At 39.3% G+C, this 26,625-nt stretch overlaps 1 protein-coding gene across 1 annotated transcript in view; it reads left to right on the top strand.

Annotated features, from left to right (window-relative positions):
• LOC117399977 (N-terminal EF-hand calcium-binding protein 1-like) overlaps positions 1–26,625 on the top strand; it is a 126,390-nt gene that overhangs the window by 80,413 nt on the left and 19,352 nt on the right. Inside the window, exons 6-7 of the mRNA XM_033999441.3 lie at positions 6,032–6,168; positions 24,433–24,554. Coding sequence (XP_033855332.3) covers positions 6,032–6,168; positions 24,433–24,554 — 259 coding nt within the window. The remainder of the gene's footprint in view (positions 1–6,031; positions 6,169–24,432; positions 24,555–26,625) is intronic.

Below are 26,625 nucleotides of genomic sequence, written 5' to 3'. Positions count from 1 at the left end.
TTAGCCATCCTGCGAGTGAGTCAGAGAACTGACAATTGTATAGTTAGTGCTCAAACAGAGCAAGGTTTTGTTTCTGTTTTATTTATTTTGTAATAATTAAAGTGCGTGTCTGTGCTTTTCTTTCAAATCTGTGTGTTGGGTCATGTTTTAGAAGAGAAAAGAACCCGAGCGAGCCTGTGTGGCGAGCTTCCGTGTTACTATATATAGAGAGAGAGAGAGAGAGAGAGAGAGAGAGAGAGAGAGAGAGAGAGAGAGAGAGGAGGATACTGAATGATCATTCTTGGTCCGCAGGAGGATGTCCCAGTAATTCATGAGCCCCGACAGGGACAAGTGGTTTATGAAGGACATACTCCTGAGGAGAATCAAAACCGTATACCACGAACGATCATTTAGTATTCTGTTTATCATTCAGGGAATATTTTACCTGCCAGATCTTTACTTTCATTGTCAACAGACTATGCTTCGACATGGATTAATTTCAAACTCTGTTAATGGCCTTGTAACGGAGGTGGGGGGGAGGTCTGTGCTGACTGTCTGGTGCATGCGTGGTTCTGCAGGAAGAGGGCGACAGCCTCGTAAGATCCACCTGTCAGTCATGGCAGTGACGCGGAGAGGTGGGGAAGAGGGTGTGTTGGCTTTCCCTCTCTTTGAGTGACTGAGAGGCAGGCCTTGGGGGATTGCTCGGCCCATAAGTACTGCGCTTGGTTATGCATTCGGGTGGCCTGGAGAGAGGATACCCAGTGACGCTGGTGGAAGACGCCATTATAAACAAAGACCAGGCAGGAACACCAGCGGTTGAAGAGAGAACAAAACAGGCAAGCATGGCTGACGGAGACCCAAACTGACCGGCTTAGCGGCATTGGGGGCACTGCGTAAGCAGTACCTTTATTTTGTAGTTTTATTGCTGTGTTTTATTTTATCTTTTTATTTCACCTTTGGTTTTCATTATTATTTTAGAGCACCTGTGTGTGCTGTCGGATACAAGTGCAACCCCTGCTTACCATCGTTGGTATAAGAGGAGTTGCAGCACCAGTGCCATCTGGCGACAAATAATAAAAATTAAAAAAAAGAAAATTCCCAAAATAAAACTGGGCACAAGTGTGGTGTTTCAAATAAAACCTTCTGTCTCCCATGTGTGTCAGTGAATTGCCCACCACCCTTCAGGCCTCAGGCCTCTTTACAACCATCTTTAGATTGAACATTGATGAGCTCAGTCAATTTACATCGTCTCTGTTGTTTCCTACCTTAACCGGTATTAATGAAAGGGCTACATACAGGCTCCCTGCAAACAGCAGTTACTTGCTTACCCGCCCTGTTGGATGCGGGTCCCAGTCTGTGTCCCCTCTTTGTTCAGTTACCACTAGCAGGTGCACTGAGAGGAGACGCGCAGCTCATCTTGCTGATCCTACTGCTGGAGAGGGGGTTTGAGGGCGTTGCAGCCTAAAGTGTCGTCTCTCCACCCTTGCAAAAGTGGCTGCAGTCCTCCTTTGCACAGGGGTGACGAGACAGCACATCAGCATTGGTGTGGCGAGCCCCAGCCCGATATAATATCCGATAGTTAAAAAGCTGCAGCTGCTCGATCCAGCGGGCGCCTTGTCACTTCTAGACAGCTTCACTGTTTTGCTGGAAGAAACAATAATGCACTCAATATTCCTTACTACATACTGCATTACAAAATAAATGGATGGGTTGACAATGACATTAGACAGGCTGACACTTCTATCCGCAGTATGGTTTATTGTCAGGTTGCATCAGCCTTTAAGTGATGAATGCTCACAGACACTCTTTACCTACTAGAAAGGCACCCTTCCTCCCCAGTGCCAAGGGGGGCATCAATCTCAGGCAACAATAAACTCAGGGCTTTTCTCCTATGGCTGTGGATAATGACGCTACTTGGTTATGTGTCCAATCTTGTTGTGTTTGATGCGTTATTGAAATGATAAATGCCTAATGATAATGTACAGAATGGCAACTGTATATTAAGCATTCATAGGATATTGTTTGTTTTTGCTTTTGCAACCCTGACCCAGTGCTTGCTATGGCAAATTTAGTTCCAGAAAGAATCAATCAATCAATCAATTTTATTTGTGTATAGCACCTTTCCTGTAAAGCATCTCAAAGCGCTGTACATAGCATTAAATACATCAGCAACTGGTAACAAATTTACATCAGACACTAAAACATTAAAAAGATACATAAAGCCCGCCGCACACAGCCCGACTCAAGCCGTCCCGACTCATCTCATCTCAACTGGCCGTACAGAGTTTGGATGAATCGTATCAGTGTGCGTGCCCTTAAAACCAAGATTATGCAGATTTCAGTCGGGATGTCTTCAGATTTGAAGATTGAACATGTTGAATCTTTTTCATGCAGTTTCGTTCAGATGTGATCAGTCTGTCTGTGTGCAGCGGTTGCCGATCAAGACTGACTGAGACCGATTAGTCATAAGGGTGCAAACCAATGGTGAAGCAATTTTAAGTGACATACTACATAGCTTGTCATGTAACTTGTCACAAGGTGGCGAAATATTGACAGCTTTGGTTCCACAGGTAGAAATACATTAGTCTTGAATTGCTCTGAGTGTCCCGAATTAAAAAATATCAGATATGTGCACATTTGAATAGGTTTTTTTTTGGCGTTTACTAATCAAAGGTAAATTATCAATTTACCTTTTTATTATCAATCTACTGGCAGCCTATATTTCTTACTGCGCTAAAACAGAAGTAACCGGTGCATCGATCTCCGATAGGTCACAAATCACAAGACCCTAGATCCACACGCTGAGAAAAAAAACAAAAAACCCGCCAAAGTCAAATAAAAAATCATCAGGTTGGATTTTATTTACCACAGGCTAAAGTGTAGTAGACAAGCTATACAAAAAGTCAAACACTGCCTGAAACATTTGCACGGTGTAAATGGTCAATTAATTAATAGGCTAAGCGCTTCTTTTGGTTGCCTCGCAGCGCTGTCTCCGCCGTCTAATCAGCATACGATGCCATTTTTGTACTAACTTAGCTATGTTGGGCTAAGTTAATACAAAAATGTGTACAGGGCAGTATTAATTAGATCTGCATACAAAGTAATCACTAGGATCTAGTTGTGGTCTGTCTAATTCAGTCTTAGCAGTGTGCGACACCCAGTCGGGAAAAACTCAATTGTAACATCAAACCAAAACTGAGCACAACTGATCGCAAAATCTGTGCATACTCAGATGAGATGAGTTGGGATGGCTTGAGTCGGGCTGTGTGCAGCAGGCTTTAGAGACAAAGCAATTTTTTAAAAGAGAGTCAATACAAAAGCCATTGCAATATATAAATACATTAGAAACATCCATTATAAGTTAAATTAAAAAACAGTTAATTACCAAAAACCAAGGAAAATTAGTGGTTTTGAAGTGTAGATTTAAATCTTTTGTGTAGGAGCACACAAAGAGAAGCTTCGACCTCCCAATGTATTATTATTATTATTAGTTTATTTAGCAGACGCATTTATCCAAGGCGACTTACAGAGACTAGGGTGTGTGAACTATGCATCAGCTGCAGAGTCACTTACAATTACGTCTCACCCGAAAGATGGAGCACAAGGAGGTTAAGTGACTTGCTCAGGGTCACACAATGAGTCAGTGGCTGAGGTGGGATTTGAACCGGGGATTTTCTTTAACCACTGGACCACACAGCCTCCCATTGTAGCGCATCTAGTTGATGGAACAGCCAGCAGCCTAGCTCCTGAGGAGTGTAGCTGACGTCCATTTACATTAAAATGCAATAAATCCGTAAAATATGAAGGACCAGTTCCCTGGACAGCTTTAAAGGTCAGTGATTTTAGTGCCTGTCAATATTCTTGCAGCAGTGTTCTGTACTAACTGTAAACAATGTACCACTTTAGAAGATAACCCATACAACAGTGCATTGCAATAATCAGTTCAAAATGTTACAAATGCATGAATTTGAATCTCAGTCTTTTTAAGGTGAGAATGGATTTTGGCAATATTACGTAGATGATAAAAAGATGATTTAACCACTGATGAGACTTGATCCTCAAAACTAAGTCCCAAGTCTAAAACAACTCCCAAGCTGAGGTTGATACAGGAATATCACGGCCACAGGACATCAAAGATAGTGATGTAGTTTGGAGTTGTTTCCTAGTGCCTACCAAAAGAAATAGTCTTGTTGGAATTCAGCTGTAGGAAGTTGTTAGTCATGTAAACAGCAATATTTTCCAAGCAGGCTGATAACCTCGAGTCAGTATTCGTGGAACCAGGAGTTAATTCCATATAGAGTTGTGTGTCATCTGCATGAGAGTGGAAATTCAATCCATGTTCTAAGTACGCTAGCTAACGGGAGCATATAGAGATTGAAAAGAAATGAACCCTGCGGGACACCGTAAGACACATTAAACATATCAGAGTCAGCACCACCACAGGACACAGAGTATTTTCGGTTGGACAAATAACAACTAACCCAAGAAAGCACAGTTTCACTCAGTCCAACACACTTATCTAACAAAGAAAGAAGGAATCAACTATTAAAATTGTAACCTTGTGTCAATATATTGTTAATATTACTTTAATCTTCAGAAATTTAGCAGTTTTAATGGGTAAGTTGTAATATGGCAACACTAAGGAGAACTATCAATTTCTGGCTCTAAGGTGCCACTGAATTTTGTGTTTTGTTTTGATGTGGTACTTTATGTTACCTTTTTTTGGGGGATGTAACAGTTACCAGAACTGAACAAAAAACATGATAATACATGAGATTGCAACCTATTATTGCAAGGAAAATAGTTTAAAAAATAGCAGCTTTAGGCAAGTACTTATGGGTTGTGGCTTTCCTGTTTTGTAACTTTAAAAGCTCAGTTTTCATGTCGCAGAAAATTGCATTATGAAGTAAATGCCTTGACCACTTAAAGGGCACATAAGGACCTTTTTATTTTGTTGTGTTACATGTTCCCATGTGTTGCTACAACTGTTTACTTAAGGTGTGTGTATTGTTTTAATTTTTCTTTTTTTTACATTTTAACCACTTTTAAATTGCATTCCCTGCTTCAAGATGGCTTCCCATGTACCTGCATGGACCTCTCAGAACTACATTTCCCATCATCCTCCTGCTCACATATGTAACTTAGATGGATTTACCAGTGAGCAGGAGGATGATGGGAAATGTATACTGAGCATCAAAAGAAACTTATCACTTATATTTGGATAAAATTCAGTAGATGTGATCGAAAAATGACAAACTCTGTTTTAGAGCAGGTGCAGTGACTTTTTATTGTGCTGATTAACAATTGACATCACGAAGATGCTGCAAAATGATCTGTCGATCTTGGGCAGATGTTGTGACCCTTGGTCTCCCAGTTCGTGGCCTGTCATTGACAGAGTGTGTCTGGTTATACCATCTCGCCAGGTTTGCAATTGCTGGCTGTGAGCACCCAAGACGGCAAGCCTCAGTACGCTGCCCTAGTCCAGCCGCCAACATGCCGATTGCACAAAGGCACTGCTCTCTTGACATGTGGCATATTGTTTTTTTTCTGTGATTTTCTTATTCAAGCTTGTAATTCAACAGCTGAAATCACTCCATATCCAGTGTCCAATCAACTGTCTCACTAATTAGGTGATTACGTGCATATGCTTCAATCAAAGTCACTCAAGCGTGTCATGGTCAAGGATGAATGATTCAGTGATTAAAAAGAAACCAAAAACATTTCATCAATGTCCATCATTTATATACCTTATTTTTTTCAAAAATAAATGTGTTATAATAGTGATGTTTCGTTTGATGCTTGGTATAGTTCTGAGAGGTCCATGCGGGTAAATGTGAAGCCATCTTCAGGCAGGGAATACAATTTAAAAGTTTAAAAAAGTGGTCAAATGTAAAAATAAATAAAGAAATAAAACAATACACACACCTTACGTAAACAGTTGTAACAACACATGGGAACATGTAGCACAATAAAATAAAAAGGTCCTTATATGTGCCCTTTAAGTTTCTTCTCCACTAATGTTACACCTTTTTGTTGTTGTTTTTACTCATAGGACTACCAAGAGGCCTCCCACCTGGAGCAGTTTGTGACTCGCTTCCTGCTGAAAGAAACAACCAATCAGCTGCAGTCTCTGCAGAGCTCATTGGAGTGTGCCATGGAGACCACAGCAGAACAAACTCGTCAGGAAAGGCAAGTGTCACAATTATACTGCTAAGAGGGCTTCAGGACAGTGTATCCAGGGTAGTTAGAGTCAGTAGGCCACTTTACAGTGCTACAGTGAAAACACTAAATCATTTCAAACCAATTTTCAGAAAGCATCCCTTTTCAAAAGGTGTTGAGAAAAAACCCTTTTCCAAGACAAATGTTTCCCATATTTATCATTTTATGAAATAAAACAAACTAAATTAAAGAGCAGGCTGGTAAAGGTAGAAAGCCACAGTGTTATATGTTGTTCTGGCTCTTTCAGTTACGTTTCTGTTTTTTTCTTTCAACGTTTCAATGATTTCTGTGGAGGGGGAGGGGTCTTTATGTTGCTTCCAACAAAGGAGTCATAAGAAGTCCCACTTCCTTCTACTCAATACAGAACACAGACATATATCTGTGCTCCAAGGATCTTTGATGCAAACCTATGTAGGGCTAAAACGTTGCTGGGGTGAAAACATTTAAACAAAGAGATACATTTTATTAAATACATCTACAGTAAAATGGGCAGCATGAATACATAAACTTAATATTTAGCAAAATATCACTTGTATATGTACCTTGTTATATTGACATCTGGAATAAGGCAAGGGTGTAACATCAGGATTTCTACGCTGAGAAAATTTGAAATGGCAGAATGTAGCTGTTATGTTCTGTTGGTGTTATTGTGCATACCATTCTGACTGTTGTGTTTGCAATGTGATCAGTGCTGCTGTGGTTGCTGGGTTGCATGTTGCCTGATGTTATGGAGTGTTGTGTCGTGCTTGCTGTCGCCGGGAACAGAGTAAAGGAATATTCGCTAGAAAGTGTCCTGAGGGCATCAGATGATTCTAGGGCATTTGCCAAGCACTCCCATCTTTCACTTCCAGAGCTCGGCAACTCTACGAAATCAACCCATCCTGACCCTAGCCCAACCCCTACAACAACACTATTTTGTGTCAGTTTTTGTACAATATAATAGTATCCCATACAGTATTTATTATTGAAAGTTAGCATGTCTAAATGCAGGCATGTTACACATTAGTAAGTTACTCTGCAGCATCAGCTGTATTTATTATCTATAATAACCATGGCAATGGAGCATATATTCATTATCAATAACAAGACACTTATTTTTAAATCCAGTTCATGGTTATTTTTCAATGTAAACATTTTACACTTTTAAAATGTCTACACCATTGTACTTGTATTGTCAATAAAAGTCATTCTTAACAGTTTAATTTGAATTAAATGATATTTATTCTGTTATATAACTCAGGGTCAATATAAAGCATGTGTGGGTTTCTACAGGGCTTAATTTCTGAATGGGAAATCCCAGAAAAAAAAAAAAAAATTGTACATAGACTTTCTGGTGGCCATGGGGTTGACATTATGGCATCCCTCAATTTCTATAACCCACTGTAGTCTGCCAATAACAAGTCAAACAGAGATTTGGAGCAGCCTCATCAAGATTTCTATACTTGAGTTTCACTGTATTGGTAGGTGCTGACTGGAAGATGACTCAAACAGAAGTCAGCAGGCGACCCTGACCTGAGGAGCATACTTGATTGAGCAGTACATCGCTGTACTTGGCTAATCTATTTTGTTTTGTGTAATCCACATATTTTTGATTTCAGATAATTTTTTTTTTTTAATTTTAAAAATTAAAATACACATTTCATACGATGAGAGAGAGAGAGAGAGAGAGAGAGAGAGAGAGAGAGAGAGAGAAAATCATGGATAGAAATGTATTGCAGCGTTTACAATATGTACCTGCTAACCATTATTTATTCATTTCATAACCCCCATTCACGCCATTTTAATTTCAATCTACATATTGCTGGATTGAGGAACAGCCATCTAGTTGGGATATGCCGGAATATTTCTCGCCATTCTACTTCCATAAATTCAAATAATTCTTTCAGCGTTTCTCTCCTTTTTGCAGAAATTGAAAAGTGGCTGTAGACTTTAAGCACTACATTTTCAACATCAACTGAAATCTCATCTACAGCATGCCTGACAGCATTGTGCACAATGTGTGCATGGCAGTTTCCTTGAAGAAGATATTGGTTTTGTGTACTCAGTTCAGTGTAGACAGAGTGATGGACACCATAGTTATTATTATTATTATTATTATTTATTTCTTAGCAGACGCCCTTATCCAGGGCGACTTACAACCGCAAGCAAATACATTTCAAGTGTTACAATACAAGTAATACAATAAGAGCAAGAAATACAATAATTTTTGTTCAAGTGTGACAAACCATAATTCAATAATACAGCAGATAATAGTGATAGTTACATCAGGATATGATTAAGTACAAAATACTACAGGTAAAACACTTGGCAGATTACAATATTCTGAAGTACAGGATTAAATGCAGTAAAATACGGGGCAGATAAGAGCAAAATAAAGCACATTTAAATGAAGGGTGATAGTGTCCCAGGATACAACAGAGGAGTTCTACAGGTGCTGTTTGGAGAGGTGAGTCTTAAGGAGGCGCCGGAATGCAGCAGTGTGGAGTAGTGGTTAGGGCTCTGGACTCTTGACCGGAGGGTTGTGGGTTCAATCCCTGGTGAGGGAACACTGCTGTTGTACCCTGGATAAGGGTGTCTGCTAAGAGATGTAAATGTAATGTAATGGAAATGTTGGAGGAGAACCAAGCCAGAGAATGTGGTCAGGGACTGGTCAGGGATAGATGACGTGTGTTGTCGGCACTAAAAGCTGAAACTGAGTTCAGAGATAATCCAAACCTCTCCAGTGAGCTGGTGATGCATTTCACAACACCATCTGCAGATTCATCTGGATTTTCCACAAAATCAATCATTTTATTTGCTACCATCCTAAGGAGTGAATAACTGGACTGCAATAGGAAACATTTTCCTATTCCCTTGGAGTGGCTTAAAAACAAAAAGGTCAATGTCCTGGAGTGGCCCAGTCAAAGCCCGGACCTCAATCCAATTGAGAATATGTGGAAAGAGTTGAAAATTGCTGTTCACCAAAGGTCCCCATCCAACTTGACGGAACTTGAGCAATTTTGCAAAGAAGAATGGGCAAAGATTGCAGTGTCCAGATGTGCAAAGCTGGTAGAGACTTATCCAAATAGACTCATGGCTGTAATTGCTGCCAAAGGTGCCTCTACCAAATATTGACTCAAGGGGGTGAATACTTATGCAATCAGTTATTTTCTGTTTTGTATTTGTAATTAATTTAGAACAATTTGTAGATTTTATTTTTCACTTTGACATTATGGACTTTTTTGTGTTGATCAGTGGCAAAAACTCCTAATTAAATCCATTTTGATTTCATGTTGTAACACAATAAAATGTGGAAAAGTCAAAGGGGGGTGAAAACTTTTGAGAGCCACTGTACATACAGTGCCTTGCGAAAGTATTCGGCCCCCTTGAACTTTGCGACCTTTTGCCACATTTCAGGCTTCAAACATAAAGATATGAAACTGTAATTTTTTGTGAAGAATCAACAACAAGTGGGACACAATCATGAAGTGGAACGAAATTTATTGGATATTTCAAACTTTTTTGACAAATAAAAAACTGAAAAATTGGGCGTGCAAAATTATTCAGCCCCCTTAAGTTAATACTTTGTAGCGCCATCTTTTGCTGCGATTACAGCTGTAAGTCGCTTGGGGTATGTCTCTATCAGTTTTGCACATCGAGAGACTGAAATTTTTGCCCATTCCTCCTTGCAAAACAGCTCGAGCTCAGTGAGGTTGGATGGAGAGCATTTGTGAACAGCAGTTTTCAGTTCTTTCCACAGATTCTCGATTGGATTCAGGTCTGGACTTTGACTTGGCCATTCTAACACCTGGATATGTTTATTTGTGAACCATTCCATTGTAGATTTTGCTTTATGTTTTGGATCATTGTCTTGTTGGAAGACAAATCTCCGTCCCAGTCTCAGGTCTTTTGCAGACTCCATCAGGTTTTCTTCCAGAATGGTCCTGTATTTGGCTCCATCCATCTTCCCATCAATTTTAACCATCTTCCCTGTCCCTGCTGAAGAAAAGCAGGCCCAAACCATGATGCTGCCACCACCATGTTTGACAGTGGGGATGGTGTGTTCAGGGTGATGAGCTGTGTTGCTTTTACGCCAAACATAACGTTTTGCATTGTTGCCAAAAAGTTCGATTTTGGTTTCATCTGACCAGAGCACCTTCTTCCACATGTTTGGTGTGTCTCCCAGGTGGCTTGTGGCAAACTGTAAACGACACTTTTTATGGATATCTTTAAGAAATGGCTTTCTTCTTGCCACTCTTCCATAAAGGCCAGATTTGTGCAGTATACGACTGATTGTTGTCCTATGGACAGAGTCTCCCACCTCAGCTGTAGATCTCTGCAGTTCATCCAGAGTGATCATGGGCCTCTTGGCTGCATCTCTGATCAGTCTTCTCCTTGTATGAGCTGAAAGTTTAGAGGGACGGCCAGGTCTTGGTAGATTTGCAGTGGTCTGATACTCCTTCCATTTCAATATTATCGCTTGCACAGTGCTCCTTGGGATGTTTAAAGCTTGGGAAATCTTTTTGTATCCAAATCCGGCTTTAAACTTCTCCACAACAGTATCTCGGACCTGCCTGGTGTGTTCCTTGTTCTTCATGATGCTCTCTGCGCTTTAAACGGACCTCTGAGACTATCACAGTGCAGGTGCATTTATACGGAGACTTGATTACACACAGGTGGATTCTATTTATCATCATTAGTCATTTAGGTCAACATTGGATCATTCAGAGATCCTCACTGAACTTCTGGAGAGAGTTTGCTGCACTGAAAGTAAAGGGGCTGAATAATTTTGCACGCCCAATTTTTCAGTTTTTTATTTGTTAAAAAAGTTTGAAATATCCAATAAATTTCGTTCCACTTCATGATTGTGTCCCACTTGTTGTTGATTCTTCACAAAAAATTACAGTTTCATATCTTTATGTTTGAAGCCTGAAATGTGGCAAAAGGTCGCAAAGTTCAAGGGGGCCGAATACTTTCGCAAGGCACTGTAGCTGACAGCGGTACACACCACCCAATAGGATTTAGAACTGCCTCGTGCTAGTTGATCCTTTTCGCGCAGTATGTGTAAAGTGAATAATTTTTAATCAAATGAACTACACCTCCCATAATTACCTGACAACTCTGAGATGGATCCGGTTCCAGTAGGAAGTTGGTGCTTCACCAGAGGTGGAGATCTCTGACTTCTCATGCTTGAAAAATACATTTGGCTCAGTAGTGCAAAATACTGAACAAATTGTGTTCCGTATCGATTTGAAACAGAACAAAACATTTTATTTACCAATACGGGACGATTCCGTATTATACAGAACGGGTGGCAACCTTATTCTGGACGGAGGCTGTGTGGTCCAGTGGTTAAAGAAAAGGGCTTATAACCCGGAGGGCTCCGGTTCAAATCCCACCTCAGCCACTGACTCATTGTGTGACCCTAAGCAAGTCACTTAACCTCCTTGTGCTCCATCTTTCGGGTGAGATGTAATTGTAAGTGACTCTGCAGCTGATGCATAGTTCACACACCCTAGTGTCTGTAAGTTGCCTTGGATAAAGGCGTCTTCTAAATAAACTAATAATAATAATAACATCCTCATATAAAGAAAACAACAGGTCAAAGATCTATGCTGAGTATCGCAGGAGTGAATATTAATATTAGACTACTGTTCATAGTTTAAATGTATTTGCTTACGATTGTAAGTCGCCCTGGATAAGGGCGTCTGCTAAGAAATAAATAATAATAATAATAATAGTTGCACTAACACATTTGTAATATTCTTCATAGTGCATGGTTTTCTATTATAGCTGACAGCTGCATAGTTTTATCTGTCTGAGCAAGAATTTTACCACTGATTGTTTTATTGCACATTATCGGTTTCTTCAAAGATGACAAACAGCTGAATGGAAATTGATTTAATGCACTTCCAACAATGGATTAGTTAAAAAAGAAAAGTTGAAAAGAAGTGTACTGGAAGATAAAACATGACAGCTGCAATTCACAAACACTCATTACATGTCAATTTCATACAAACTTATTTTAGAAGTCACTAAGGCTGTTAGATTCCATTTAATGTTCTAAACATTTAAACTTTAGTACAAACTTTTTAAACTTTAGTACTGTATAAACTTTATAACCAATCAGAAAAGTCATTATTTATAATTCCTTGCAACCAGGGGCGTCATTTGCTTTTCAAACATCATTCTTTTCTAATCTAACCCGCAGTTGCCACAGTTGCCATGGTGATGTAATTTCTTACACACTCAGTCTCAAGGCGTCGGCTGCATTCATTAATTTTGATTGATAGTTCATCATTGTCCAGAGATTATATTGACAACACAGACTGACATTATATTTTGTATTGTTTCTATAATACAATAGTGTTGATATCATGATGAGTCAAAGGGATATGTCTGATATGTTTCCCACAGCAGGTGGAAAACGGAAGAAATGAAACAGCAAGACAACTAGGAGGGATTCACTTGTTCACTATTTACTATTAATATTGCTGATGCCCAGGTACAATTATTTATACATGCTCTCAAGAAAAAGTACCATAGATTTTTAAATTAGATTTAGGCTTGTGTGTAGGGCTGTGCTGTCTGTTTTCGGGTTTGGTACCAGTGTAGTATTATAAAATGCTACATCGTCATAATGTGTTACGTGTAACAAAACTTGACTCATGTAATGTTAGAAAGTGGTATGCTGTGAGATTTTGGTACAGGTGCAATCAATTGTGATGTGATGTGTTTTTCTATTGTCAAACAGAGGCACATTTACCATTAATTATACATAATTTTTTTGCGAACCATTAATTATACATATTTTTTTGCAAACTTAAACTGGAAACAGACAATCAACTTCTATAAAAAGGAAAAAACAATTAATGACGAACAAGACAAAATGAGAGAAGTCCACCACAAAGTTGCAGAAGTTAAAAAATGTACAAGACCCAATGTATAGCATATGATAAATATTTGCATACTATTTTCTTAATGGTGGAAAAATATGATAAATCACATTGAAAAAGACCGAAAACAGCACAACGTACCAGATTTGAATGGACACTTCCGTGCTTTCTAAGTGGAAGTTGTTTAGGCATGCGTGAGCATGTGCAGTGCGCTTAGTATAACTTTTTACCCGCGTACCTGAAAATAACACTACACCGGAATGCATAGCTGCTCTATAATGTCTTTTTCACAGTGGATCGACGGAAAATGATATTTAAATTAAGGTGGTGTTAGATACACTATAATTGAAATGTACTAATGTAATTAATGTTTTAAAATGTTACATTCCTTAAATATGCATTTATATGGAAAGAAATGATTAGACAGTGTTATACATGAAAATCAGTGGGTTTCTTTTTCTAACAGATTTTCGCCGTATGCAAATGTCGGTATTAGTTTGGCAAATGAAAAGTTCTTTTCATGCATGAAAAGGTAAAAAAAAAAAAAAAAGAAAAACTGCGTACAGCTACTGGGAATGAGAGACTGAGCAATCTTTTGGATATTGCAAGCTGACCCAACAAGCAAAAACATTAGACTTACAAATACAGGCTGGTGAAACAAAATGTTAGAACTTGAAGCTACTGCACTTACAAGTAACTACAAAGTGATAGGTGTTACAGAAACTTGGTTGTCTGAGAGTGATGGAGACGAATATAATATTAGTGGGTACACACTGTATAGGAAAGACAGGCAGGACAGAAGAGGCGGAGAGGTAGCGCTATACATAAGAAATAGTCTTGAAGCCCAGGTGTTAAATCTGGACGAAGAAAACAATGCCGAATCAATATGGGTCAGAATAATGGACAAAAATTCAAAGGGCATAATAATAGGAGCATTCTATAGACCGCCAAATTCAGACTACAAGCAAAATAATCTGTTATACAATGACAATGTAGCAAAGGAGAAGCCATACTAATGGGGGATTTCAACTTCCCCCATATAAAATGGGAAAACCCATTGGGGAGTACAATGGATGAAATTGAAATGGTGGAAACGCAATTTGTCCAGGCACCGACTAGAGGGGGGGCATGCCTTGATTTAGTCTTTTCAAATAACAAAGACAGAATAACTAAAACAGAGATCAGAGAGCCATTTGCAAACTCAAACCACAACATGGTCTCATTTGAAGTGATTTTCAAAACCCCAAAAGTAATGATGAAAGCTAAGGTTTACAATTTTAGAAAAGCAAACTATGAACTATAGCGCTCGCATCCAGTTCAAGACTCTTGTACTTGCCTACAGATGCCTTGACCAGACTGCACCCAGCTACCTCCTGACCCTCTCTCCCTACACCCCCACTCGACCTCTCTGCTCCTCCTGCACTAGAAGACATAAGCACATAAGAAAGTTTACAAACGAGAGGAGGCCATTCAGCCCATCTTGCTCGTTTGGTTGTTAGTAGCTTATTGATCCCAGAATCTCATCAAGCAGCTTCTTGAAGGATCCCAGGGTGTCAGCTTCAACAACATTACTGGGGAGTTCGTTCCAGATCCTCACAATTCTCTGTGTAAAAAAGTGCCTCCTATCTTCTGTTCTGAATGCCCCTTTATCTAATCTCCATTTGTGACCCCTGGTCCTTGTTTCTTTTTTCAGGTCAAAAAGTCCCCTGGGTCGACATTGTCTATACCTTTTAGGATTTTGAATGTTTGAATCAAATCGCAGCGTAGTCTTCTTTGTTCAAGACTGAATAGATTCAATTCTTTTAGCCTGTCTGCATACGACATGCCTTTTAAATCCGGGATAATTCTGGTTGCTCTTCTTTGCACTCTTTCTAGAGCAGCAATATCCTTTTTGTAACGAGGTGACCAGAACTGAACACAATATTCTAGGTGAGGTCTTACTAATGCATTGTAAAGTTTTAACATTACTTCCCTTGATTTAAATTCAACACTTCTTACAATATATCCGAGCATCTTGTCGGCCTTTTTTATAGCTTCCCCACATTGTCTAGATGAAGGCATTTCTATGTCAACATAAACTCCTAGGTCTTTTTCATAGTTCCCTTCTTCAATTTCAGTATCTCCCATATGATATTTATAATGCAGATTTTTATTGCCTGCATGCAATACTTTACACGTTTCTCTATTAAATTTAATTTGCCATGTAACAGTCTCTTGACACAGGGGTTGTACCAACAGACTGAAAAATTGCAAACGTAATACCGATCCACAAAAAGGGAGACAAAATCGAACCAGGTAACTACAGACCAATAACCCTGACTTTTATTATATGTAAACTTATGGAAACTATAATAAGATTCAAATTACCTATATGGTAACGGTATCCTAGGAGACAGTCAGCATGGTTTTAGGAAAGGGAGATCTTGTCTAACTAACCTGCTTGATTGTTTTGAGGATGCTACATCGACAATGGATAATTGCAAAGCATACAACATGGTTTATTTAGATTTCCAGAAAGCTTTTGACAAAGTCCCGCATAAAAGATTAGTTCTCAAACTGAACACAGTAGGGATTCAAGGAAATGCATGCACATGGATTAGGGAGTGGTTAACATGTAGAAAACAGAAAGTACTGATTAGAGGAGAAACCTCAAAATGGAGCGAGGTAACGAGTGGAGTACCACAGGGATCAGTATTAGGTCCTCAGTTATTCCTAATATACATTAATGATTTAGATTCTGGTATAGTAAGCAAACTTGTTAAATTTGCAGACGACACAAAAATAGGAGGATTGGCAAACACTGTTGCAGCAGCAAAGGTCATTCAAAATGATCTAGACAGCATTCAGAACTGGGCAGACACATGGCAAATTACATTTATTAGAGACAAGTGTAAGGTACTGCATGCAGGCAATAAAAATGTGCTTTAGAAATAACATATGGGAGATACTGAAATTGAAGAAGGGAACTATGAAAAAGACCTAGGAGATTATGTTGACTCAGAAATATCTTCATCTAGACAATGTGGGGAAGCTATAAAAAAGGCCAACAAGATGCTTGGATATATTGTGAAACGTGTTGAATTTAAATCAAGTGAAGTAATGTTAAAACTTTACAATGCATTAGTAAGACCTCATCTAGAATATTGTGTTCAATTCTGGTCACCTTGTTACAAAAAGGATATTGCTGCGCTAGAAAGAGTGCAAAGAAGAGCAACCAGAATTATCCCAGGTTTAAAAGGCATGTCGAATTTAATCTGTTCAGTCTTGAACAAAGAAGACTACGCGGTGATCTGATTCAAGCATTCAAAATCCTAAAAGGTCATTGACAATGTCAACCCAGGGGACTTTTTCGACCTGAAAAAAGAAACAAGGTCCAGGGGTCACAAATAGAGATTAGAGAAAGGGGCATTCAAAACAGAAAATGGGAGGCACTTTTTTACACAGAGAATTGTGAGGGTCTGGAACCAACTCCCCAGTAATGTTGTTGAAGCTGACACCCTGGGATCCTTCAAGAAGCTGCTTGATGAGATTCTGGGATCAATAAGCTACTAACAACCAAATGAGCAAGATGGGCCGAATGGCCGCCTCTCATTTGTAAACGTTCTTATGTTCTTATTTGCAAAGATGAAAGAGAGACGCCACACCGTTTTATTTTAGTTTATTACTGATTATCTGTGTAAACATGTTATTTAAAACTTTGCTACAGTCCTACTTTTGACAGACACAGGAATGTGGTGCTTATTTAGCAGTTTATGTTCATTGGTTTATATTTTATACAAAGTGCCATTCTTTATGGAAAGCAGATGGACTGCATCAAAGTTAATTCGAGGTTGTAAGTATGTTTCAAATCTGGTGAGATGGACGCTCTAAAATAGAGTTAAACTGCATCTTACCCTTGGCTCTTTGTAACGCCCACGCATGACACATTTTTTTCAGTGATCTGAGTGTCCCTATCTGCGACTGTAAAATATATATATATATATATATATATATATATATATATATATATATATATATATATGTGTGTGTGTGTGTGTGTGTGTGTGTGTGAGTGTGTGTTGTATCGCTATTTGTTTAATGTTACAGTATTATCAAAAGCTTGTAACAGAGCAATTCGGTTAACGTTAAAGCCTTTACCCACTATAAACACACAAAAGTTTCAGTGAAAACGACGACCATAACATTACACATTTTATTACTATAAAAGGACACTTAGTGGAACGTCATTTTCGAGTTTGTTATAAACCAGTGCCATGCTTTAAAAATATTTGTATTGCACATTTTGTATAATTTATTGTAACAATAAGAACGATTTTGACAAAGTGCATCACACTATCTCGTTGTAAACTGGCCCAATTACTGCCTGTTTTTCTCGTTTAGAATTTTTCTTAAATGACGCACCTGCCTGCAACATGTATTTAAGATTGTATATGTATAGCATTAATTATATATGGAATATACTATAAAGAAATATAGAGTATGAAATAAATTGTCTTGCACTGTTTTATTAATATCTTGTGCCTTTAACACCCCCCAAAAACTTTACATACATGTTTTACAGCGTGCAGTCTTTTAACTAACACCTATGGCCTACATGCTTTTGACAGTGGTTAAATGTAAAGGAAACTGTCTAACATTTAAGATCTAAACTATTAAGACCCCTAGAAGTCAGGTTTCAGTACTTCTGAATCCACTGGAATCTTCCTTTTAATACGCTTGTCTGATAGTAAACTTGCTGAACAGGTTTTAAAATCCTTGTGTTCACAAAGTAGTTTGCTCAATGGAGAAGCTGCCATGGCTGGAGAAGTCATTCTGAATCTGGTTTAAGGAGATTAATCAATACATTACCAGTACCAGTATTGTACTGCACGTGGTTTTAGAAAACAGTGAAAATAATAGTAATCTGTAGGCAGTCTGCATGCATCCTTGTCTAGTTAGGGATAAAGTAATACATTTGTTAAAGTCTGTATGTATTTGTTAATAGCCCATACTGAAGCAGCACATGTTTTCCAGCTTTAAAATAATGTGATAATTGCAAAAGAAACAATATAGAACAGGATGAGCTGTTGGAAAGGCTGATTGCACATTGTGTGAAATCTGAATAGAGGTATAGGATAGTAATCTTTGAATTTAAGACCTGACACTTCGATAAAGTACTATATTGGATTGGTCTCCGTTCTGTCGCAGAAATGTCTGGTCTGTTCAAATCGTACTTGGGCTACTACAGTACTTTGCATATGAAAATATCCTGCGTTTTCCAAAAACTTAAATCCATGTATACAGTTGAATTCTAATTAGATTTTCTGTCGTTAATCATGTAAACACAGAAGTGACATTTTAAGAAAATCAGTTTTCTGATTCAGTTTTCTGAAAACATTAGTTTTCTGAAAATGCTTTGTCATGTAAACGTACTGTATGACACAATCTATAACAGTTCTAATACTTATTAAAGGTAAACAGTTCTCATTTCTAAATTAAGCACTGTTAGCAAGCTTTCATTTGCCATGCTCCTTGCAGTTTCAGTGGAGAATAGCTTTGTTCAATGTTAACATTCACTTGGGGGTGTGAAGGATGAGAGAATATGAATATATTACCAGCTGTTCATTTAAATTCCATAGTTATCCTATTCTGTCTCTCACTTGAAAGACCTGCTTTCACATTTGCAGATGAATACAGCAGTTGGCACCTTACTATCTTCCCATTTTCATCAAATCACTAATTTCACAGAAATTAATTGGAAACATCTTAGAAGATGGCAGCTGCAAATGATGCAGGGTTCCAATTAAATGTAGCATAATGGAAAACTGTCAAGAGCACAGAGTCATGTTGACTAAAGGCTGTGAAATATGTACTTGGCTCCTGCTTTAGGAAAATGTTGTTTGATATACTTCCATACAGATATATTGTTTTAATTGTGCTGGAACTGTTCATAATACCTGTGACTTTTTGATAGCCTTTATCTCCCTTACATAGCAGGTCTTGTGAAATCTGAATATAGTTTCAGAAGTGGCTAGAGAATAATGATGTCATGTGATAGGCCTAGTGGTGGCAGTTCAACAGGAATGTATGTGGTTTCTTTGTCGTCATTGAAAACATGTAAACTCCAGCCTCATGTGTGTTAATAGAAATATTTTGATGTCAATTAATATCAACTCTCATTACAATATTTACTTGTAATGAATCAACACTATTGAGAAGTAGTTTACTTACTGTATACACTGAAAACCTCTTATACAACTGTGATTGGTTTGGGAATTCCATAGCAAAAGATCTTGAAGGTATTACAATCTAGGTCATGGTAATTTACTTGTTGTATAGTTTAGTATAGTTTTTGCCAAAACTTTGCCTACACATTTGGTAATTGTGGGGTTTTCCTTTGTCTTTATCAGTGTCTTGGCATGAAGTTGTATCTTCTTATTAGACAAACAGTTCACTTTTAGATAGAACATGTGAAGGCAACACAAATATATTATGAATGGCTACAAATCTGAAGGGAATGCAACATTCATGGTATGTGTTGTGTCAGATTCCACATACTTCTTTTTATTTATATATATATGCTCTTAATAATGGATCCAGTAGTTCACAGACACTTCGGCTCCTAGCTAATAGGCAGACTGGGTGTTCCAGTGCCTTCACAGCAATGCGTCAATATAAAGGAGATATAAATTCAAAATAGTTCTTACCTTCCAAAATATATATATGGAAGTGTAGAATATAATGTAAAAACAGGAACTGTCTTCAAAGGCAGAGACTTCTGAATATGACCCAAACAGCAATCAGCTTGACCAGAGCTCTTCAGAGGATGGACCACGCAACGTGTAGTTTAGCAAGTCGAGAGGTACTTGACTGAGATCTTGCCTCGATTTTTATAGAACTTTCTCTCTGCTTCACATGTCAGAAGCCTTTATTAAATCATAAAACATGTATTTGCCTTGACAAGTGAATAATATTCTTTCAAGTCTTTCAAGTGAATTATATTCTAATAAACACCTGGTAACTCCTTCTATAAGATTAATAGCCATAATCCCATAGTCTACCTCCCCTACATTTCCAAAATATATGAGGTGAACTTTTGAACTGATGTTATTCTCTTTGGTACCAGGGAGTTCCTTAATACAGAATACAAGTGAATCAGATACAAGTGTATATGGAATACAGTTATATATAGAGAGATATGTATTTTAATATACAACATCTACTTGTTTTAACTATTCCAACCTGGGTTAAAATACATTTCCCTCTTAACATCAAAACATTTCTCAATAGGTTGGTTTTATTTATTGTATAGATGTGGTATAACAATTAACAAAATAATACTGGATAAAGGCTGTCAGAAAGTTCATAGTAGACTTCTTCCACTATATTTAATGTACTATTTCATGTATTATGCTACTATCATGTATTATGCACTTTCCACTGTATTTAATGTATTATGCCCCCCCCCCCCCCCCCTCTTTATAGCATGTATTATGCATTTATTATTATTATTATTATTATTATTTATTTCTTAGCAGACGCCCTTATCCAGGGCGACTTACAATCGTAAGCAAATACATTTCAAGTGTTACAGTACAAGTAATACAATAAGAGCAAGAAATACAATAACTTTTGTTCAAGCAAAGTACAAGTGTGACAAACCACAATTCAATAATACAGCAGATAATAGTGATAGTTACATCAGGATATGATTAAATAGTGATAGTTACATCAGGATGTGATTAAATACAAAGTACTACAGGTTAAACACTTGGCAGATTACAGTATTCTGAAGTACAGGATTAAATGCAGTAAAATAGGGGGCAGATAAGAGCAAAATAAAGCACATTTACATGAAGGGTGATAGTGTCCCAGGATACAAACAGGGGAGTTCTACAGGTGCTCTTTGAAGAGGTGAGTCTTAAGGAGGCGCCGGAATGTGGTCAGGGACTGGGCAGTCCTGACATCTGTAGGAAGGTCATTCCACCACTGCGGAGCAAGGGTGGAGAAGGAGCGGGCTCTGGAGGCAGGGGAGCGTAGCGGAGGTAGAGCTAGTCTTCTAGTGCAGGCGGAGCGGAGAGGTCGAGTGGGAGTGTAGGGAGAGATGAGGGTCTGGAGGTAGCTGGGTGCAGACTGGTCAAGGCATCTGTAGGCTAGTACAAGAGTCTTGAACTGGATGCGAGCGGTGATCGGGAGCCAGTGGAGCGAGCAGAGTAGTGGAGTAGCGTGGGCGAAGCGAGGCAGAGACAACACCAGGCGGGCAGCAGAGTTCTGGATGAGCTGGAGCGGACGGGTGGTGGACGCAGGGAGGCCAGCCAGGAGGGAGTTGCAGTAGTCTAGGCGGGAGAGTACCAGGGCCTGGACCAGGAGCTGGGTAGCATAGTTGGTGAGGAAGGGTCGGATTCTTCGGATGTTGCTCAGGAAGAATCGGCAAGTGCGTGCCAGAGTGGAGATGTGCTGGGAATAAGAGAGGCAGGGGTCCAGGGTGACTCCAAGGTTCTTAGCTGAGGAAGAGGGAGAGAGTGTGGTAGATTCCAGAGGAACAGAGATAGAGAGATCAGAGGAGGGGGAGGAGGAGGGAAAGAAAAGGAGGTCAGATTTAGAGAGGTTGAGTTTGAGGTGATGCGAGTGCATCCAGGAGGAAATAGCAGACAGACAGGTAGAGATACGGGAGGAGATGGTGGAGTCAGAGGTGGGGAAGGAGAGGAAAATCTGAGCATCATCAGCATAGAAATGGTATGAGAAACCATAGGATGTGATGAGGGGGCCCAGGGAGCGGGTGTAGAGAGAGAACAGGAGAGGACCCAAGACTGACCCTTGGGGGACTCCAGTTAAGAGAGGGTGAGGTGTGGAGGTTGCTCCACGCCAGGTTACCTGGTAAGTGCGGTTGGAGAGGTAGGAGGAGAACCAGGCCAGAGCAGTGCCAGAGATCCCCAGGTCAGCAAGAGATGATAGTAGAATAGAGTGATCAACAGTGTCAAAGGCAGCAGAGAGGTCGAGGAGAATTAGGACAGAGGAGAGAGAGGCAGCTCGGGCACACTTAAGTGAGTTGGTGACAGACAGGAGGGCGGTTTCAGTGGAGTGAGCAGAGCGGAAGCCAGATTGGAGAGGGTCAAGCAGAGAGTGGTTGGACAGGAAAGCAGAGAGCTGGCGGTGTACAGTCCGCTCGAGGGTTTTGGAGAGGAAGGGTAGGAGGGAGACAGGACGGTAGCTCTGGAGGGAGGTGGGGTCGAGGGTAGGTTTTTTGAGGAGGGGAGTGATGGAGGCTTTTTTGAAGGCAGAGGGAAAGATACCAGAAAGTAGAGAGGTGTTGAGAAGGGAGGAGATGAAGGGGAGTAGAGCAGGAGCAGCAGCTTGAAAGAGGTGAGTGGGGAGGGGGTCCAAGGGGGTCCACTTTAAATACATTTCTCTGTATTTAAAGTATTATGGATTTTCTTGTTGTTACTGCATCTTGTAAAGCGCTTTGTGATGGTGGTCCACTATGAAAGGTGCTATATAAAATAAAGATTGATTGATTGATTGATTGATTCTAATTCTGTAATTGTAGATCCAATTATTTTAACTTAGATGCAGGCTATCAAAAACATGGTCAAATATAAGTCTTACATTAACTATTCAATGCTTAAACTCTCCTTGTTTCTACAAAAATCCTGTTCAGGCAAATTTCAGACCACCTGCTTTCCTGCCAGGGTTAGTTGTTATTAATACATTCTCCCAAATGTATTACATTCTTACAAAACATGATCACACACTATTACTCCTCTTTACTGTTTTTGCCAAGCCTTCATTAATTTCTATAATATAAGGGGCCATAGACAGTTTAATGTTTATGACTCCCCTTTCTGTACCAAGAGGCACTTCTTATTAGCTAAAAGATCAATCATTGTAAAAAACCTTGGATTTTAAACTGCTGACCAGTAAGTCTAACTTCAGTTGCCAAGACTGACTGTCTTTATCGGCCCATGCCTGGTACTGCTCTTCTCAAAGCATACAAATACAAGGTTACTGAATTTATTACGTTCTCTTTAGCAAACCTAATGTATACTTGACACAGTCTGGTACCATCCTTTGCTTCAGTGAGTCTGAATGTTAGAGAGGCTCCTTGCTTATTTTAGAGAGATCCTTCCACCTGATAAGGCTTGGAATTCTCAGCCTGCTAGCCTTAGTTTTGAGTAATTAACCTTCTACACAGACTCCATACAATTCTATTAATAATATTTTCTGCTGGTTACAGAGAATATCTAAACAGGAATACAGAATCCTACTACATTACTGCAAACTACTGAAAGAGTATATCTTAATATATTTCATTGATTCACTTAAATCCCCCAATGCGTGTCCAACACATCAGCCCGACTCCAGCAGGTGTCCAGTTCCCTTTCAAGTTCAGCTATGAGTGGTTCTGTGAAAATCACTACTGGGTGACCCAATCATCTCTTCACGTCACAAGTATGGATGACAACAGCCTTCACTTGGTACCTGCAAGATATCTGGACGTCTAGCAGGGATACCCTCTTTACACTCCAAATGAGCCCATTTTACTGTATGATCAGGTTCACACCCAACACATTCGACTCGTCTCACGTTATCTGGGTCAACATTCAAATATGAGAATGGCATTCCCTCAGGACCATCACATTGAAATGGTATTTTGCAATGTCTAACCATATGACTACAAGCTGGGCAGGGTTTTGGCTCTGTCATTGACAACCCACTCCTGCATTTGTCACATCCACAGTTTACCAGAAACTTGCATTTAGCCCGTTTGTTCCAAATCATTCTTTCGCCAGAAGCAATACTTCTGGATTTATAGCTGTTCTCTTTATGCATTTCATTTTGATCACAAAGGGTAATGTTAAGATGGATCCCCTCCATCCAGAACACAGGGGTGGGCCAGAACTCACTATTCTTCATATCCTTTGGTTTCCAATCAATTCTTTCATTTATGTCATCGGTTGGTAAATTCATGTTAGGTGAATCTGGTCTTAAAAGAAGACTAGATACAAAGTGAGCTAGTTGCTTATAGCACAGGAAGAGCATTCCAGTACTGCCTGTGACAGTTGCCTGGAATATTTAGTCAGCCTGATCAATCAGCATGCCACTTATATTTAAGGCTACCTAATATTTAACATATCAGTATTTCTATTCCAATTCTGACATGATTCATTTGAAAGTTGTTAGAAAGTAAAAAGAAATGGATATAATTCTTTCTATCTTTTCTGTTGAAATCCATTCTTTTTTTTTATTAAAATCCACTCAGTTTTCTTTGTACCAGTGTTGAGAGATTAGGAATTGTGCACAACAGTGCAATTGATTTATCTATGCTTGCCCTAATTTTTCGGCCAAAGAGATTAACTATTTATCTATGTTTTATTTACAGAAAAGAGCCAGTGAAGCCTGAGGTGCTGTCAATTCAGTGGTCAGGAAAACGATCCAATCGAAGGCTTCAAAGGAATAACAGCTTATCTCCTAACAACCCACATTTCAACATTGTCAACTCAGGTATTGTTAGCACTGGCTTTCTTTTCTAAAGGCCAGTTTGATAAAAAAAAATCTCTATTGTTTTCCTTTTTGCTCTGTCAGATGTGTTTATGGTAACCAATTGTGTTCAGTGAACTGTATGGTTCACAACTATTTGTAAACTAACATTGATATAATGATGTAAATGTACAGTGCGATTTTGATCATTTGAGGGGATTTCTGGACAGTAGTGCTATTCTTATTTTCTGCTTTTTATCTGTCTATCCAGAGAAGTAACATATATATATATATATATATATATATATATATATATATATATATATATATATATATATATATATATATATATAGTGGCAGTCCAGAGGCTGCTGCTCATGATCTGTATTCATGTTAACCATCTTTCTATTTATTCAGCACATCTTTATCTTTGTGGAGTCTTTATACAATTTGTATAAAATGTGAGGGGATTTTTCAGGGCACTCTGTTTGACAAATGATGTGTCAAGCAAACAATATTTTCAATGGAGTTCTGTCTTTGGCAGTACAAGAATTATTGCTGTCACTCCAAAGTAAATACAGGTTCCCTATTGTTAGTACAGCATCCCTGTTCAAGCGATAAATAACACTGTGACTGATTCACTAACCTTTGTGAAAAACATGTTACAGAACTAGACACTTAGAAAATTGGTCCTCTGTTTATAGTCTGGAAGCAGGTTTTTAAAATTATTTTTAGTATGACATTGTGGAAAAAGCTTAGGATATTTTCAATAGTGCATGTTCTTTTTTTTTTTTTTTTATAAATGTAGTCTTTGCCAATATTTTTTATTATTTTCTCCCCAATTTGAAATGCCCAATTATTTTTAGACTCAGCTCACCGCTACCACCCTTGCGCTGACTCAGGAGGGGCGAAGATGAACACACGCTGTCCTCTGAAGCGTGTGCCGTCAGCCGCCCGCTTCTTTACACTCTGCAGACTCACCGTGCAGCCGCCTCAGAGCTACAGCGTCGGAGGACATTGCAGCTCTGGGCAGCTTACAGGCAAGCCCGCAGGCGGCCGGCCAGACTACAGGGGTCGCTGGTGCGCGGTGAGCCGAGGACACCCTGGCCGACCTAACCCTCCCTCCCCCCGGACGACGCTCGGCCAATTGAGTGCCGCCCCCTGGGAGCTCCCGTCCACGGTCGGCTGTGGAATAGCCTGGATTCAAACTCGCGACATCCAGACTATAGAGCGCATCCTGCACTCTAGCGAGTGCTTTTACTGGATGCGCCACTCGGGAGCCCCCACACATGTACTTTTTTAAATCACATTTTAAAGTAAAACAACCTTCAGTGGATAATTGCATGTTACAGTGATGTAACAACAAACAAGGAATATAAGGATTTCTTCAGGTTGCTTAAAGAACATGTAAAAAGACCTCTGTCATGACAGGACAAACAGTATAAATATAAGTATACATTGGCTAAGCCTTCACACTTGGAATCTATAGAAAAGTGTTAACTGCTAACATAAATAAACCTTGTGCTAAGCTGTCCCCATGCACCATATTAACTCTAAATTAAGCTACTGTTCAATGATAAAACAGACAAGGAAATAACAATAAGTGAAGAGTTTATCACGAGTTACGGACACTGTGATAAACATTACAAAGCTTCACCTAGTTCCAAGAAAGACACATACTGTATGTTATGGCATTGTCAAACTAGAACCCCTTTCACACTGACATGCTCTACCCATGTAGGAACTTACCCAGGTCAGGACCCGGTGTCATGCGGGTCGGCTACGTGATTTCACACTGCTTTTAATAAAGCAGGGTTGACCTGGGTGACAGACGCAAGTACACAATGCGCGTAACAATGCCCCGGAAGTAGCTTGTTACAGACGCTCCTATCCAAGCTTCTCTGGATTGAACCGTCGGACCAAATGTTGATTAGGGGAAATGTTTCTTCATCCCTGCTGCAATCTGGCTTATGGTTGGTCTCAATCAACAAAAATATGGCTAAACAGAATAAACAGAAATGTTCCTTGCGAAAGTGAAACCTTCACGCAGGCATGGCCGTTTGTTATTTCGTCGGCCGTCATGCATTTTGTCTCA

Source organism: Acipenser ruthenus, chromosome 4 (genome assembly GCF_902713425.1).
Source record: "Acipenser ruthenus chromosome 4, fAciRut3.2 maternal haplotype, whole genome shotgun sequence".
NCBI lineage: Eukaryota > Metazoa > Chordata > Actinopteri > Acipenseriformes > Acipenseridae > Acipenser > Acipenser ruthenus.
The sequence above is the reverse complement of the archived record's forward strand: the minus strand, read 5'-3'. Positions and strand labels throughout refer to the sequence as shown.